Consider the following 14,383-nt stretch of genomic DNA (forward strand, 5'->3'; position numbering starts at 1 on the left):
ATAAATGAAAAAAATATTAAATTTGCTTCTTATTAAAATAAAAAACAAATTGTGAAATGAAAATACTTGAAAAATGAAAGAAAATCGATTCGACTATCATTTTTATAATATTTTTATAACGCCGCATTAATTTACTTTATAACAATGTTTAGATGAATTTAAAAAAAAGAAACTAATTGACTTCGTAAAATTTTCAAAAGTAAAAACGAATTTGATAACAGTAGGAGTCAACTCGTAAAAAAACCCGGTTCTTAAAATTTTGTTATGAAATTATGTTTATTGGGTATATTCAAGTTACTATCAAGACAATATTCCCTTCTCCAATTGCAGTAAATGAAGACTTTTCAAGACAATGACACTTAGCCAATATTTGTGCATATTTCGCCTATTTTTGAAATAGAAACTAAATAGTCAAACTAAAACCAAAAACTAATATGAAGAGAGCTACCAAAAAAGTCACTAGTTAGAGATAGTCGAAATGGACAACCCTTTTTTTATCAGTATTAGTTGAATTTCCGATTAGTATTGACACAAAAGCTCTTCTAGTTAATATTAAATTTGTTATATGTTGAAAAGTTTTACATTATAAGCTCTTCTAACTAGTTTTTAATTTGGTTTGTATTAAATTGTTTAAAATTGTGAGTTGGTTATTGCTATTATTATTTTTTTTTTCAATTTCGCCTTTTTCTATTTTCGATTTCTGATGGCTATGGGCTGTTTAGCGGAAACGGGCATATTTACATGTCATAGTCTGTCATCGTTTTGTTACCCACTTGTCATAGACTTGTCATCGTATTCTTCTTGTATTTGTATAATTGAGATGGCTCTTTTTTTAGAGTTTGTATACTTTGTCTACAGGGAATTTTTTTTTTTAAAGAACATGATATATTTAAAGAAAGTATAAAAATCTCTCTTTTTTTCAATCTTTAACCTTTACTTTTAAAGAAAACGTAGTGCAATTTATGTTGATATTTGATAAGAAACTATGTCGATATTTGTTTTCGATAAAAGACTTAAACTGGTTTTTGTAATTTCCAAGGGAATTAAAAAGAAAATTAAGTCGTTTTCTGAGATTGACTAGATTAACTAAGTTTACAATTCTCACAATCAGAGATCAACTTATTAAATAATGTTGACCGTATTATCCAAGGGCCATAAAATTGGAACTTTAAACTGAGAAAAGAAGCAATAAACAGTTTCACCAGTAAGCTTTTATTCATGCGAATTCTCATTAATTTAATTCTCATTAATTTAATTAATCATTAATTCTCATTAATTTAGAAATCACAGGATTCTTCTCGAGTTAAATAATGACGAAGACCACCCTGCCTTTCCATAATACAACTACAGAAGAGAGAATAATGAGGACTTTTTCCCAAGACAGTGAACCAACAAAACCTATTTGAATATTTCAGCCCTATATCTAAGGGCCGTCTTCAGCAAAGGAAATAATAAACAATAAAACACTTACAATAAAAGTTCTCGGTTAAAAATCCATTTTGTTTATTATTTTCTTTGCTGAAGACGGCCCTTACATATAGGGCCGAAATATTCAAATAGGTTTGTTGGTTCACTGTCTTGGGAAAAAAGTCCTCATTATTCTTTCTTCTGTAGTTGTCTTCTCGAATTTCGATAAAATTTCATATTGGTGAATCCTATGGAATGATATATATCATAAGTCTCGATCCTCGCGGGTAGGGCTTCTAGGAACCATATACATAGTCTCAGGATAGGTAAACCTGTGAAATGGGCATACTTACTGAATTTACTGACTTCAACATTTTTTTTTCATCTTCCGAAACAAAATCTTGATTCAGTCCTTCTTTTTTGAATTCTTGCTGAAAATATGTTGATGTGTTGCCAGCATTTACTTTTTGGGGGTCTGGAGAGCGATAAATTGTAGTTTTGATGGGCATTTTATCGTGTTGAAACTTAAACATCACCCAAACAGTAGTTTGTACGAAAAGTGTGGTCCGATCCCGCTTTCTAGGGCTATAATGAGATAAAGGTTGAAATAGCTAGGGCACGCTCTGTGGATGAAGGATTACAGATGGAGTCCTTTTCGGCCAAACGTCTAGGGCTAAACGGAAAGCACGTCGTCTTCGGTTGGGGTGGGATGATGTCATAAAGAAAGATTTAAGGGAAATGGGAACTTCCTGGGAATGTATAAAGAGGGAGGCTTTCAATAGATTGGGACGGAGGAGGAGCGTCCTTAGCTGTGTGCTAGGCGGCTTGGTGCTACTCTGAAATGGGCATACTGACTGAATTCCACACTGATTTCAACATTTTTTTTTTTTTTCATCTTCCAAAGCAAAATCTTGATTCGGTTCTTCTTTTTTGAATTCTTGCTGAGTATATGTTGATACATCCCCAGCATATACTTTTGGAGGTCTGAAGAGCTATTGTAGTTTTGATGGGTATTTTATTGTGTTGAAACTTAAACATCACCCAAACAGTAGTTGTACGAAAAGTGTGGTTCGATCCCACTTTCGATGGCTATACTGACATAAGGGTTAAAATAACTTTGGCACGTTCTGCGGATGAAGGATGACTAATGGCGGCCTTTTCGGCCAAACGTCTAGGGCTAAACGGAAAGCACGTCGTCTGCGGTTGGGGTGAGATGATGTCATAAAGAAAGATTTAAGGGAAATGAGAACTTCCTGGGAGGGTGTAAAGAGAGAGGCTTTGAATAGATTGGTATGGAAGAGGAGAGTGCTTAGCTGTGCGTTAGGCGGCTTGGTGCTGGGGTGAGTTGTTAGTAGTAGTAGTAGCTAAAGTTCAAATGAAAAATTATTTTATTTTTCTGACACTTGGTTTAATGTTCGGTTTTGATTGGGCCTTAATCTATTGAATTTTGCGGACCAAATGCGACATTTAAAATTTTTGAACGAGGTTCGAATCTTATGACCTGAATTTTATGCTTCTGGCTATAAAATTGCCAAAACAAGACCATATGACACATTTGTTTAAACAAAAATTAATTTTCATTTTATACTTTTTAGCCTTGTCTAAAAAAAATATTGATAGTATTAAAAAATAGTGTCAATATCTAAAAATAAATAAATAAATTCTCGCACATAGGAAACCATGGAGAACCAGAATGCGTCAGCGTTATTTCTTCCAACGATGCCAGTTCTCAACCGTAATCTTTAATGATTTAATTGTCATAACTGTTAACAATGAATATTTACACTATATAGAGTCAAAAAAAATTATCGAAATTTGTAGTCTTATCCTGGAAAACGCAATTTGTATCACTTGTGAAGGAAATTTCACCGTAAATGGTCTGTCATAAACTTCTTTGAAGCGAAAACAATTACTCTTTGGTAGATAATTTCATTTCCTAGATTTACACGAATAAAAAAAAATATGTAAATAAAAGAAAACCAAAGAAGTCGCATCCCAAAACTTGTTCAGTTGAAGATTGCAAGGACCCCAATGATCTAAGCTAATCATCTTGGGCTAAACAACCGTTGGAAGTGCTAATTTCCAAGTATTCGTAATTCGAGTCTACCTATATAAATATTGATTGATTGAAGGGCCCTTCCGAAACCCCTCCTTCATATGCCATTTCTATTGAAATCTAATTGAATATCCTTATTGTTTTCACAATAGTATTATGGAGAGTTTATTGTTTGTAAATTATTAGAAAACTTCCAGTCTAATGACTATCCCTGGGGAAAAATTTAATTCGTTAATAATTCCCCCACTTACTAAACCATAATCAAGAAAACACGTGGATGCGCTTGCAACTTCATTTATTACAAAGAGCTAAAGGGATCGGATGACCTTGGCTGAACATTCCTATTGCCTTGAAAATAATGACGTCAGAATGAAAAGTTCAAAAATCGATTGAAGGAAATGGAACTTGCCGTTCTTTTCAAATGGAAAATGATAGTAGCAGCTGTATTTTGCTTTCTAATTGGCATTTTATGTTCCAAGAAAATGTCATTATTTCATAAATAATCCAGCTTAAGAGTTTACATATTTGATCGGCTGTAGTAACTTGAAAAGTATTATGTTATAAAGCATAAGTTTCATAAGATGATGAAAAAAATATGTTCTAGGTTTGTTAACTCTTGTTAAAAGCTACAGTAAAATGCGTGCTGAGAGATCGGTTTAGTTACTTTTACGACTCGACACATAATATTGTTATCCCGAACTGTTTTAGGTTTTTTTGTAACAATTTTAAAGTTAAAATTGTCTATCTCTTAACGTTCGCCCTATGTCATTTTTACCTTCTAGGGGTGGCATTTTCCTATTGTGGAGGAAAATGGTGAAAAGTTAAAATTAAAATAGGGGAGGCGGTTTTTTTAGGATGTGTTTTTTTTGGGAGGAGAGGTTAGCGGTGCTTTACTTGGGCCTTTCCATTTCGACTGGTGCATAAGATATCAACGTTGTTTTTTTATTTCAATTTAATAACGGGGTTTATTCAGGAAAACAAATAACAAAAAAAAACACTAAAAAAAGCAGTACAACAGGACAACTAACCCTCCTTAACCTCTCACTTCCTTGGAGTAACCCCTTAAGCATAGGAATAAAATTTAAAAAGAGAAGAAAGAGAGAAAATCCTGCACTTGCCCTACTCCTGGCCGCAACAATCCTTCCAAACAACTCATTCGACCTGCCAAACACACCCAAAACCCTTGTTTCCATCAAACAAAAAATATTAACAATTGATTTCCAATTCGTTGGGAACTTAAGAGCGAATGAAATTCAGTTTCACTATTTTTCAAAAAATATACTACCGAGACAAGCTCTTTTAAGATCTCCATTCAAAAATTCGGGCAAAGAGGTCGTCTCCCATGGACTACCTCGACAGCGAAGCCGTCCCGCTTGATATTAACGGCGTTCTAGAGGATTATATTTCACACCCTAATTGACATTTTGGGTTCCAAGAAAATTTCGTATCTCATAAATAAATTGGCTCAAGATTATACTTCTGATGATTCGGCTGCAGTAGCACAAAAGCCGTTGCGGAAAATGAATTTCACAAAAGAGTGGAAAATGTGTTTTGGGTTAGTTGACTGTTGTTGAGGATCAATTGTTTGCATAAGCAAGGCCTGTTTAGGCATCCAAGATACGGCAAAAATAATTTTTTATGTCAAAAATGTCTTTTCCCAACCATTTTAATGAGTGGAAAACGATATCACGGCATTTCGAAAAGAAATGAATAAAAAAACGAAAAACCAAATAGGCGGGAGCAAAAAGTCTGAACTTATCATAAAACCTAATCAGTTTGCAGTGTAGACTATAGATCTAAATTATTCAAATTATGTCACGTGACGATTTTTGAACTTTTGAAACCTTCATTCCTAATGGGTTACAACTAGTGTTGTGCCAAGTACTTTTTTTTTACTTAAGCACAAGTGCCAAGTACTCAGAGAAATTTTACTTAAGTACAAGTATTAAGTACTTCTCTAAAAATACACTTAAGTAATAAGTACTTTTGAAAAAGTTGAATTTTACTTTTTTTAGTTGAATTTTACTTCAATTAATATATAAAAAGAAAAAAAAAACAAAGAACATTCGTTACAGCTTCATCATAACTTTTAATTTCTTTCTTGCTTCTTTCAACAGCAGAAGCTTTTCATACATACCAATTCCGAGCATGTTTCTTTTTGGAGTAAAAATTCCATCACCTACCAAAAAAAGTAGTTGTGCAGGTGCAGACGAAAGAATGATACAGCTGTACTTCCTGAAAATTTTCATTACCCTTGGGCACACTTTGAGCACAAAGAGTTCCTTTCGCCTTTCATTCAAATATGACAAAACCTCCACAGAATTTTTACGGCCACGGTTGCCAGAATTACAATGAGTAGTTTCTTCATCACTAAGATCAAAGTACTCGTTTCCAGATAAAAAGCTACCTTTATCAGCCTCGTAAGTACTTCTGAAATCTTCAACCTTTTTCGCTTTGTTTCCCAAGAGTTCAACTGCTACATCCTTCTCGTTATCAGGAAACCACTTCAATTTGAAGAAAGGATGACTTGCCGTGGCAATAAGATAGCCTCTTGCATGACAGACCCACAAGTAGAGCATTTACCAAAGGCTGGCTTACTTTCGCCAAATCTTTCAGCTTTTTGAGCTTCCTTTCAAATTATTTGATTGTAGGATAGATAGCACCGAAGTAGCATTTTCCTCCCCCTGAAAAATGTCCAATGCCACTGCTACTGGCTTCATAATTTTCATGTATTCTTCAAGAATTTCAACATCACGAGAAGTTAGCCTTGGTTTTTGCGAAGCATCACATACGTCAGCAAGCTTTCCGATTTAGTGACAATCCATCAAACGTTTGACACTGGCGGAACTTCGAGTGCCACCTGGTTGCCACAGGTCTTATAAGCTGTTCATATACCTCTTTCGCAACATCAGCAGCTTTTGAACTCTTATTCATGGCATCCCAAAGAGCAATACACTTCAAAAAAGCGGCGTGGTACTGCCTCTTATATGCAATATCACAGAGGGCTTTATTAGCATCGGTGGATCCAAGCAGGTTAAGTGAGTGGCTGACACATCTGAAGTGTGGAGGAAGTTGGAAATACTCGGGGTCGTCAAGAGAATCGAGCATCTCTCCAACGTTTGTAAAAGAGAATGAGCCATACTGGCCTGCTTCATCTTCATTTTCTTCATTACTGTCTAGAACATATTCATCGGATATTCCCTGAATGCCTTGCTAAAGTTAGAGGCGTTATCAGTCAAAACCTCTCGTTCATTTTTATCAACTGTAATTATGTACCTGGCAAATACGCCATTCAGTTGTTCAGCAATTCTGTCATAAGTGAATGAGCCCTTGAACCAGCAACAAGCAAGGGTATAAATTTCCATTTCAATCCTCGTTGAGTAAGTGTGCAGTCATTCCCAAGTAGCTTTTGTTGTTGGCAGACCAAGTGTGTGTTGTCAGTGACATGTAGTCGGTGAGTTAAAAATTACGAACCATATCTTTCTTTACTTCAAAAACTTAGTTTGAATTTGCACAGCTAAATCTTTTCTTCCTGGAACCTTTGCATATATTGCAAGACCTGTTATCGGATCTTTGAACGACGGCTTCTCAACAGTGTACAGGGGTTGCATCTCGTCCACAGTACAGTCCAGTGCCAAAGAATTCACTTTTGACTGTGTCAATTTCAACTATCTTGCAGCAAAGAAATCTCCCGTAACTTTTTTTAAAAGATGAGCTTTAATCAGGGCCTTTATTGTCTTCATTATTTTCAGATTCAGACGACCCCGAAAGTGAGCCTACAAGTTCACTAGCCTCTTTACTAGTTGATTTCCTTTTGTTCTTACTGTTTATCAAATTTATCACAAAAAACTGTCCGTTCAATATATATGGTAGTTCCGCCATGATAGCGTCTTTTTCTGAAATTTTGTGCTGGGCCAGGAGCCGCTGTTTTCAAAGAATAAAATCCATTCATCCACTAATATATAGGCAGTTCAATTCATCGCATCGTCCTGCGTCATGCTGGTATAATTTTTCTCATCAAGAAAGTACTTGAGTACTTAACTACCCTTAAGTACTTCTATTTTTTACCTAAGTAGAGTACAAGTACTCAGATTTTTTTATTTAAGTAATTACTTAAGTACTTTTACTTAAGTATTTCCCAACACTGGTTACAACAGTGAGGTCGCTTTGAAAAATCAAAGTTGTCTTTTCTATGTATATCCAATTTTCAAACAATAACCTATCTAACTTTGGATTTGCTGGACTCAAGCTAGCATTTGAGGAGGTTAAAATTATTATTTTAACTTATTTAAAAGGGATATGTACCGTGCACATGGGCTACAGGTCTTTCCAAGGCATTGGGTGGACAGGAAGATTATTTAGCGGGCTCTAGGAAGAATATTTGAAAACCAAATAAGGTAGAAGAAAAGTTTATAACCAGCTTATAAAGAACTAAGCTGCTGTAAATTTACATTAAAAAAAATAAATAAAAATGTCACAACACGGTTTTAATGACCCCATCCGACGCGTTAAAACTTGAGCTAATAAATTCTGTTAGATAGAAAGTGTGACTTATTTAGGAAGTTGGTTTTTTATATTTAATCTGAATACTACTACTGCTAAAATCATTACAGCACCAAGGCACCTAAGGCTGAAACAGCTCATTATACCCCCACTCACCCCAATCTGTTCAAAACTTTATTCTCTGCTTCTTCCTGTAGATGTCCAATTTCGTTTAAATCCTTCTAATGGCCCCTCCCCACCAAAAATTTTGAGAACTTTCGTTTGGTGCCTGGTGAATAGCCAAAAAGCACAAGAGTCTAGGGATGAAAGGGGGTACCATTAAGTACCCTAGAATTCACCCTCTGGGGATAAAGCAGGGTGCTTTTTGTAATATATCCTGTAGATAACTTTTTGTTTCTCATCACTTGAATATTTAACAAATTTTATTGGATCGACTGCCCTCTATTAATTAGATATGAATTTTAGTATGCTCACCGCTAAGATGTGCTGGTCGAAAAGGTTCTTGTCGCTCTTATGAAAAATCATCCCACCTCAAAACTTTAAAAATTATATTTTGCCCTCCCCCTCCTGCTACAGTTTTCTGATTTTTTGGCACCTGAAAACTGGGAATTAAAACGGAAACTCTCTCAAGATTGGGAGGGGACAAGAATCAGTGGCCTCTCTTGTCAGTGGGACAAAATTTTGATTAGCGCCCCTCCCCGTTACTCATACGAGAAGTTTAATTTACACTGTCAATTTATTGACGATGAAGCAAAAGACCGCCTATGATTCACACAATCGTTTCTTTAGTACTTGGCATGATGTTGTATTTTGGTTACCTAGGATTTTATCCATGTAATCCCCTTGGCAAAAAGGGGAAAAGCATTGTGCCCAGACTATGAAATGATATCAAATGACACTTCGGGGATACCAGGAGAATAAAAAATGATGGGTCAACTGCGAACGCTCGATGTTAGGGTGGGGGGATGGAGTCTATCCATTCTATGTCGTTCATAGTCCGAAGAGATCTGAATTCCCTCCGGATCATATTAGTACTAGCAGTTTTTTGTTATCCTCCTATGTTTAATTGGCTGATTTTTTAGCGGGAGAGTAATCTTGACTGCACCTCATCCTTATCCTAAAATATTAGTGTAAATATACGTTGTTTAGACATTTGTATTTTTCAAAACACCTTTGAATATTTTGAAATTCGAATATTAAGCTTCAGTTATGGATATTTGACCCACCCTTCCACTGGATAAATCTACGTGGATAAATCATTTGATAATCCCACTAAAATTCTGATTGAGTGTAATCATTTTTTCCTTGCGAAATGAAGCTATACACTTACCTGGAAATTAAATAGTTAAAAAAAAAAACTAGCTTGGATACTTGCCTGTGTGAAATATTTTATATGTACTTCTGTCTATTAGCCATCACACTCAAGAAATGAAGTTTAATTCATCCTAATGAAATATACTTAAATATGATGAAAATAAAATATTCTAGTAACTACAACAGAGAATTATGGAAATCAGGCCACGGACAACGCATTATACTAAATCATATTTAAATGGTTTCTGACCTTACTTAACCAAAATATCAACTCTATATATAAAATATTTAATTAAATTGTACCTAAATTGTAGTTTATCTTTCTCACGCTAAGCTGATTATCACCGAGTATATACTGAAGTACAGAAAGAAACTGGTTCTACTCAGACCAAGTATTCGAGTGTCGTTGCTATAAGACATAAGTACCTTTTTATGAAATGTATCCTAACTGAAATCAGAAACTCGACTTTTTGTATTCAGATATTGGTTTTTTCTTCTTCTATTCTATAGCAAACAAAGACCTTTATTGTTGTCAGTATTGTGTAACTTTTCTTTCACAATCATCGATTTACTCTGATTATTTTCCTTTTTTTCGCAATATCGCGCATGTTTGTATAGGGAAATTTACGAAATGATAGCTGTATGTAATTAAGACATGAGTACAGATTTTAAAAGATTTAAATAATTTCTATAGTTTCAACTGTAGACTAATCAGTTTGGGAGACAACCAATAGTTCCTTGGAAAATTTAATTTATATAATCAATCGGGTGTGATAATTCATGAACATATGGAGGAGGGGGCAAAATTTATTTCTGAATCTATGGTGGGGTGCTTTGTTAATTTTATGGATTTTTTTTTAGCGAAAATACTCAAAAAATGTATTTTTCAATGAAAATGCTAAAAAAATATCATAACGGTTGGGGAGAGGCAAACAAACATAGGGGGTATTTCACCTCCCTTCCCTTCATACGCCTGATCAACATAAGGAATGACAAACCAAAATCATGACAGAAAGCTATGCTCTTACTAAAAAAAAAAAACAACTTTTTAACATATTTTGAAGTTTTTTTTTTATTAGAAGAAAGAGTCATTGTAAAAAGTTGTATTCTGAGTAAAAAAAAAATAACTTTTTAATGTATTCTGTAGTTTGATCTATATTACATAAAAAAGAAAATCTGGATGAAAAGTTGGGGGAAATGTGAATATATTGTAAAGAAAAAGACGAATAATTTGACTCAAAAGTTGGTGAAAGCGGAAATGATGCATTTTGATTTCAAATTGGAACAACGAGGATAAATTAGTTTACAGCATGTGTCAAAATTAAAACGAGCAGAATTTATTATGTATGAAGTCTGCAACGAAAAGAATTTTTAATGAAAAATAAAGTCAAACTAATAACAAATAGAAATTGCCCTAGATTATTGTACTGTCCCCCCTCAAAGCCCTTAAAAAGGCTAGAATATATTAAGCTCTAATTGAAAACTAAGTATGTTTAAATTGATTTTTCTGTATAGTCAAGAGGGAAAGATTTAAAAGAAAAAATCAATGACTAAGTTTAAGGCCTATTTAAATAATATAACTAAATTAATTGTCATACGTGTTCTATTACGAATTTTTTGGGAGAGCTTTATTATTTGTTGTTTGGTTTTTTCTCGTTTTTGTCACAGCACAATTGACACCTTAGCCTCAAAGGGAGCTTGACGGGGGCGGCAAGCTCACTCGGATCTTCTAAGAATTTTCGTTCATTGTGTTGGGAACTCCCTGTGGTGCTGTACATTTTGAATCACTAACTCGAAAAGAAACGTGAAAAGGGTGAATTAAATCAAGAACATTAGCAGGAGTATCAAATAGAGAGGGATTGTCCCTAGGTTATGAAAAATATATTTTTGGTATGTTCATTGACAATACCTTTTTTTGTGTTTTCGTTTCAAAAAAAAGAAAAAAAGCAAAATTGTTCCACTTCGAAATTTTGAAAAGGATTTCCCCCCCCCCTTCTGCGTTTTCCTGATTTTACGCATCAGAATGTTGTGAATTAAAACAAAATTCTCTCCAGATATTGAGAGGGTACAATAGCGTGTCTTTACCAGAAATCAGGGGGTTGATTGCGGAAATTTGTATTAACAGATGTTCTAGCTTAAAAATATGGTAGAACATCGAAGCGAAACTTCAAAATTCTGTCGTTGACTTTTTGCCAGATATGGAGCATGGGACTACTCCATTGCCCTGTCAATATCAGTTTAAATACTCCCACCACATGACACCAGTATTGGGCTTCCTGTTTGGGGTACGGATAAACGAAACTGTCGGAAGCCGATGCGATCAAGCACAGTTTTTCAGTAAAAAAATATATTGCCGTCACAATCCTTTATGTGCGTGAATGTGGGGTGTTTTCCCTTCTATAGACCATAGGCGTAGCTAAAGATTTTTGTCTAGTGTGGCAGATGGTGAAAATAGTGCTGGGGAGGGCGCAAATTTGCTGTTTTTAATTAAAAATTTAACTTACATTTGTATTTGAGCTTTTGGGGGGGGCGAGGGGTAGGGATCTATTTCCCCGCCGCTAGTTATACCCTATTCTAAATAGACCTTGGCTTTATAGTACCTCTTCTTTTTTTTAAGTTTGGAAGTTGCGTGATAAATGTTTTTCTGTCCGTCCATTAGTTGATGGTCTTCTTCCTTTAGAAACTATAGAAAAGAGAGAAATAAAATTCCAGGGAAGCTCGAGGAAATCCTCTGCAATCTATTGATTCCTTATCCTGGGAGAATCAATTGACTTGTCCTCCATTTGGAATACAAATAGTGCGGCTGTGGTTGACAATTATTCTTACTGTTAATACTTAAAAATCTGAAAAAAATGTTGTCATTGTTATTTGAGATATAGAGTTATGCTTAAAATTTTCTTTCAAGTCTATGTCCCTTTTATATAGGGTTCATAATATCCAAGTGTTGGGTAAACTTACCAAATTGTTTACAAAAATTACTGAAAAACTTGAAACTTACCAAATTTGTTAGATTGGGATGACTTGGTGTGGAATTTAGGTTTTGACTAAGTTTTGTTCCGTGAAATCTTCATTTTTTTTGGAAAAGTGGTCTGCAACAAGCCAGAGGAATAGCGTTCTTTAGGACATTCCATAAATTCAACTTATTAACTTATACATTGTCCTTTTTTTCTTTTTCTTTTTGGAAAAGCGGTCTGTAACAAGCCAGAGGAATAGGATTCTTTGGGACAAGTCCCTAAATTCAACTTATTAACTTGTACAATTCCCTTCATTTCTTTTTAATTTTTTGGAAAAGCGGTCTGTAACAAGCCAGATGAATAGGATTCTTTGGGACAAGTCCATAAATTCAACTTATTAACTTATACCAATGTCCTTCATTTTTTAGGAAAAGTGGTCTGTAACAAGTCAGAGGAATAGGGCTCTTTGGGACAAGTCCATAAATTCAACCTATTAACTTTTACAATTCACTTCATTTTTTTTCTTTTTTTGTGAAAAAGTGGTCTGTAACAAGCCACAGGAATAGGGTTCTTTAGGAAAAGTCCACAAATTCAACTTATTAACTTAGACAATTCCCTTCATTTTTTTCATTTTTTTTGGAAAAGCGGTCAGTAACAAGCCAAAGGAATATGGTTCTTTGGGACAAGTCCAAAAAATACAACTTTTTAACTTATACAATGCCCTTCATTTTTTCCATTTTTTGGAAAAGTGGTCTGTAACAAGCCAGAAATTCGGTTCTTTGGGACAAGTCCACAAATTCAACTTAGTAATTTATCCAATTTTTTTATTTTTCTTTTTGGAAGAGTTGTCTGTAACAAGCCAGAGGAAAAGGGTTCTTTGGGACAAGTCCATAAATTCAACTTATTAACTCATACAATGCCCTTCATTTTTCCTTTTTTGGAAAAGTGGTCTATATCAAGCCAGAGGAATAGGGTTCTTTGGGACAAGTTCATAAATTCAACTTATTAGCTTATACAATTTCCTTCATTTTTTTCATTTTTTTGGAAAAGTGGTCTTTAACACGCTAGAGGAATAGGGTTCTTTGGGACAAGTCCATACACTCAACTTATCAACTTATACGATGTCTTTTATCTACTACTAGTTGCAGGTTTTCCTATTTGTTTGTCCAATTTGTTTTTCTCTTTTAGACGGACAAGCAGTGAACGTGGAATGTAAGGCGTGGGCCAACAATATTTCACGCGATCGTCAACGACGTTTAGGCTCAGTGCATTTTGAGATACGCATGGATTAAATTCAAAAAATAGACGGAAGTTTTTTTGTATAGTGATTATTATTAGTAGTTCAATTTGAAGTTTTGTTAACGTTTCTGGAAATGACTGTTGTTTGAATGAGAACCACTGCCGTTATCATTTCTTTGATGGGCAAAAAAGGAGCACTTGATTTTTCGCTATTTAGAAGCGTTGTATATGGCAATACTGGTCGCAACTCGTTTCTATTAGGATTATATGATGCATATAGTGTTAGATTTCGTCTCTAGAGTGAATTCACGATTGTTGGGGCTTTGAAATTTCTTTTGCACCGTATAATATTCATGATGATAGTGAAAAATGCTCAAATATTACTGAATTTAACATCAAACAATAATAAATTCTTTTTTCCTTCAAACTAGATTTCTCTGCTCTTAATTACTTAAAAAAATCGGGAAATAACATTTTCCGCTAAGATTTAGGGACAAATAGTTCCACAAATTTCCAACTTGGTTCCAGCAATTGTGAATCTACCCTATTGATCATAGAGACTACAGTTAAAAAATGCAAAGAGGATTTGCGCAAAAGACTCCGCCTAAAATAATACTATGTATATAACATCTCTACCGTTGTTTTTATGGAATCGAGCTGTAATGTAGTTACTATTAGTTTGCAAAAATAATCAGTATTTTAGTGTTTCATTCTCTTGTTTTATATAGGTCAACAAGTAATAAAATTTTTCTTTTAATTTACATGAAGAATTGTTTAATTCCTTCGTCCTGTTTCTAAAGTTTTGTTAAATGCGTTTGACAAATAAACGAAGGAGTCCGATATCTGTGTACGGAAATGAAGAGGTGATAAGATACGGTGAAAAGCAACAACGTAGCAATCGATTTTGCCG

General features: G+C 34.4%; 1 protein-coding gene across 2 annotated transcripts in view; it reads left to right on the plus strand.

Moving 5' to 3' along the window:
- Positions 1–14,313, plus strand: part of LOC136030512 (sodium/potassium-transporting ATPase subunit beta) — a 56,387-nt gene extending 42,074 nt beyond the window's left edge. For both annotated transcript variants that reach the window (XM_065709539.1, XM_065709538.1), the window contains exon 7: positions 13,423–14,313. In XM_065709539.1, coding sequence (XP_065565611.1) covers positions 13,423–13,526 — 104 coding nt within the window. In that variant the 3' untranslated portion in view covers positions 13,527–14,313. The remainder of the gene's footprint in view (positions 1–13,422) is intronic.
- The last annotated feature ends 70 nt before the right edge of the window (positions 14,314–14,383 follow it).

The sequence above is a fragment of the Artemia franciscana genome, chromosome 8 (genome assembly GCF_032884065.1).
Source record: "Artemia franciscana chromosome 8, ASM3288406v1, whole genome shotgun sequence".
In the NCBI taxonomy this organism is placed as follows: domain Eukaryota; kingdom Metazoa; phylum Arthropoda; class Branchiopoda; order Anostraca; family Artemiidae; genus Artemia; species Artemia franciscana.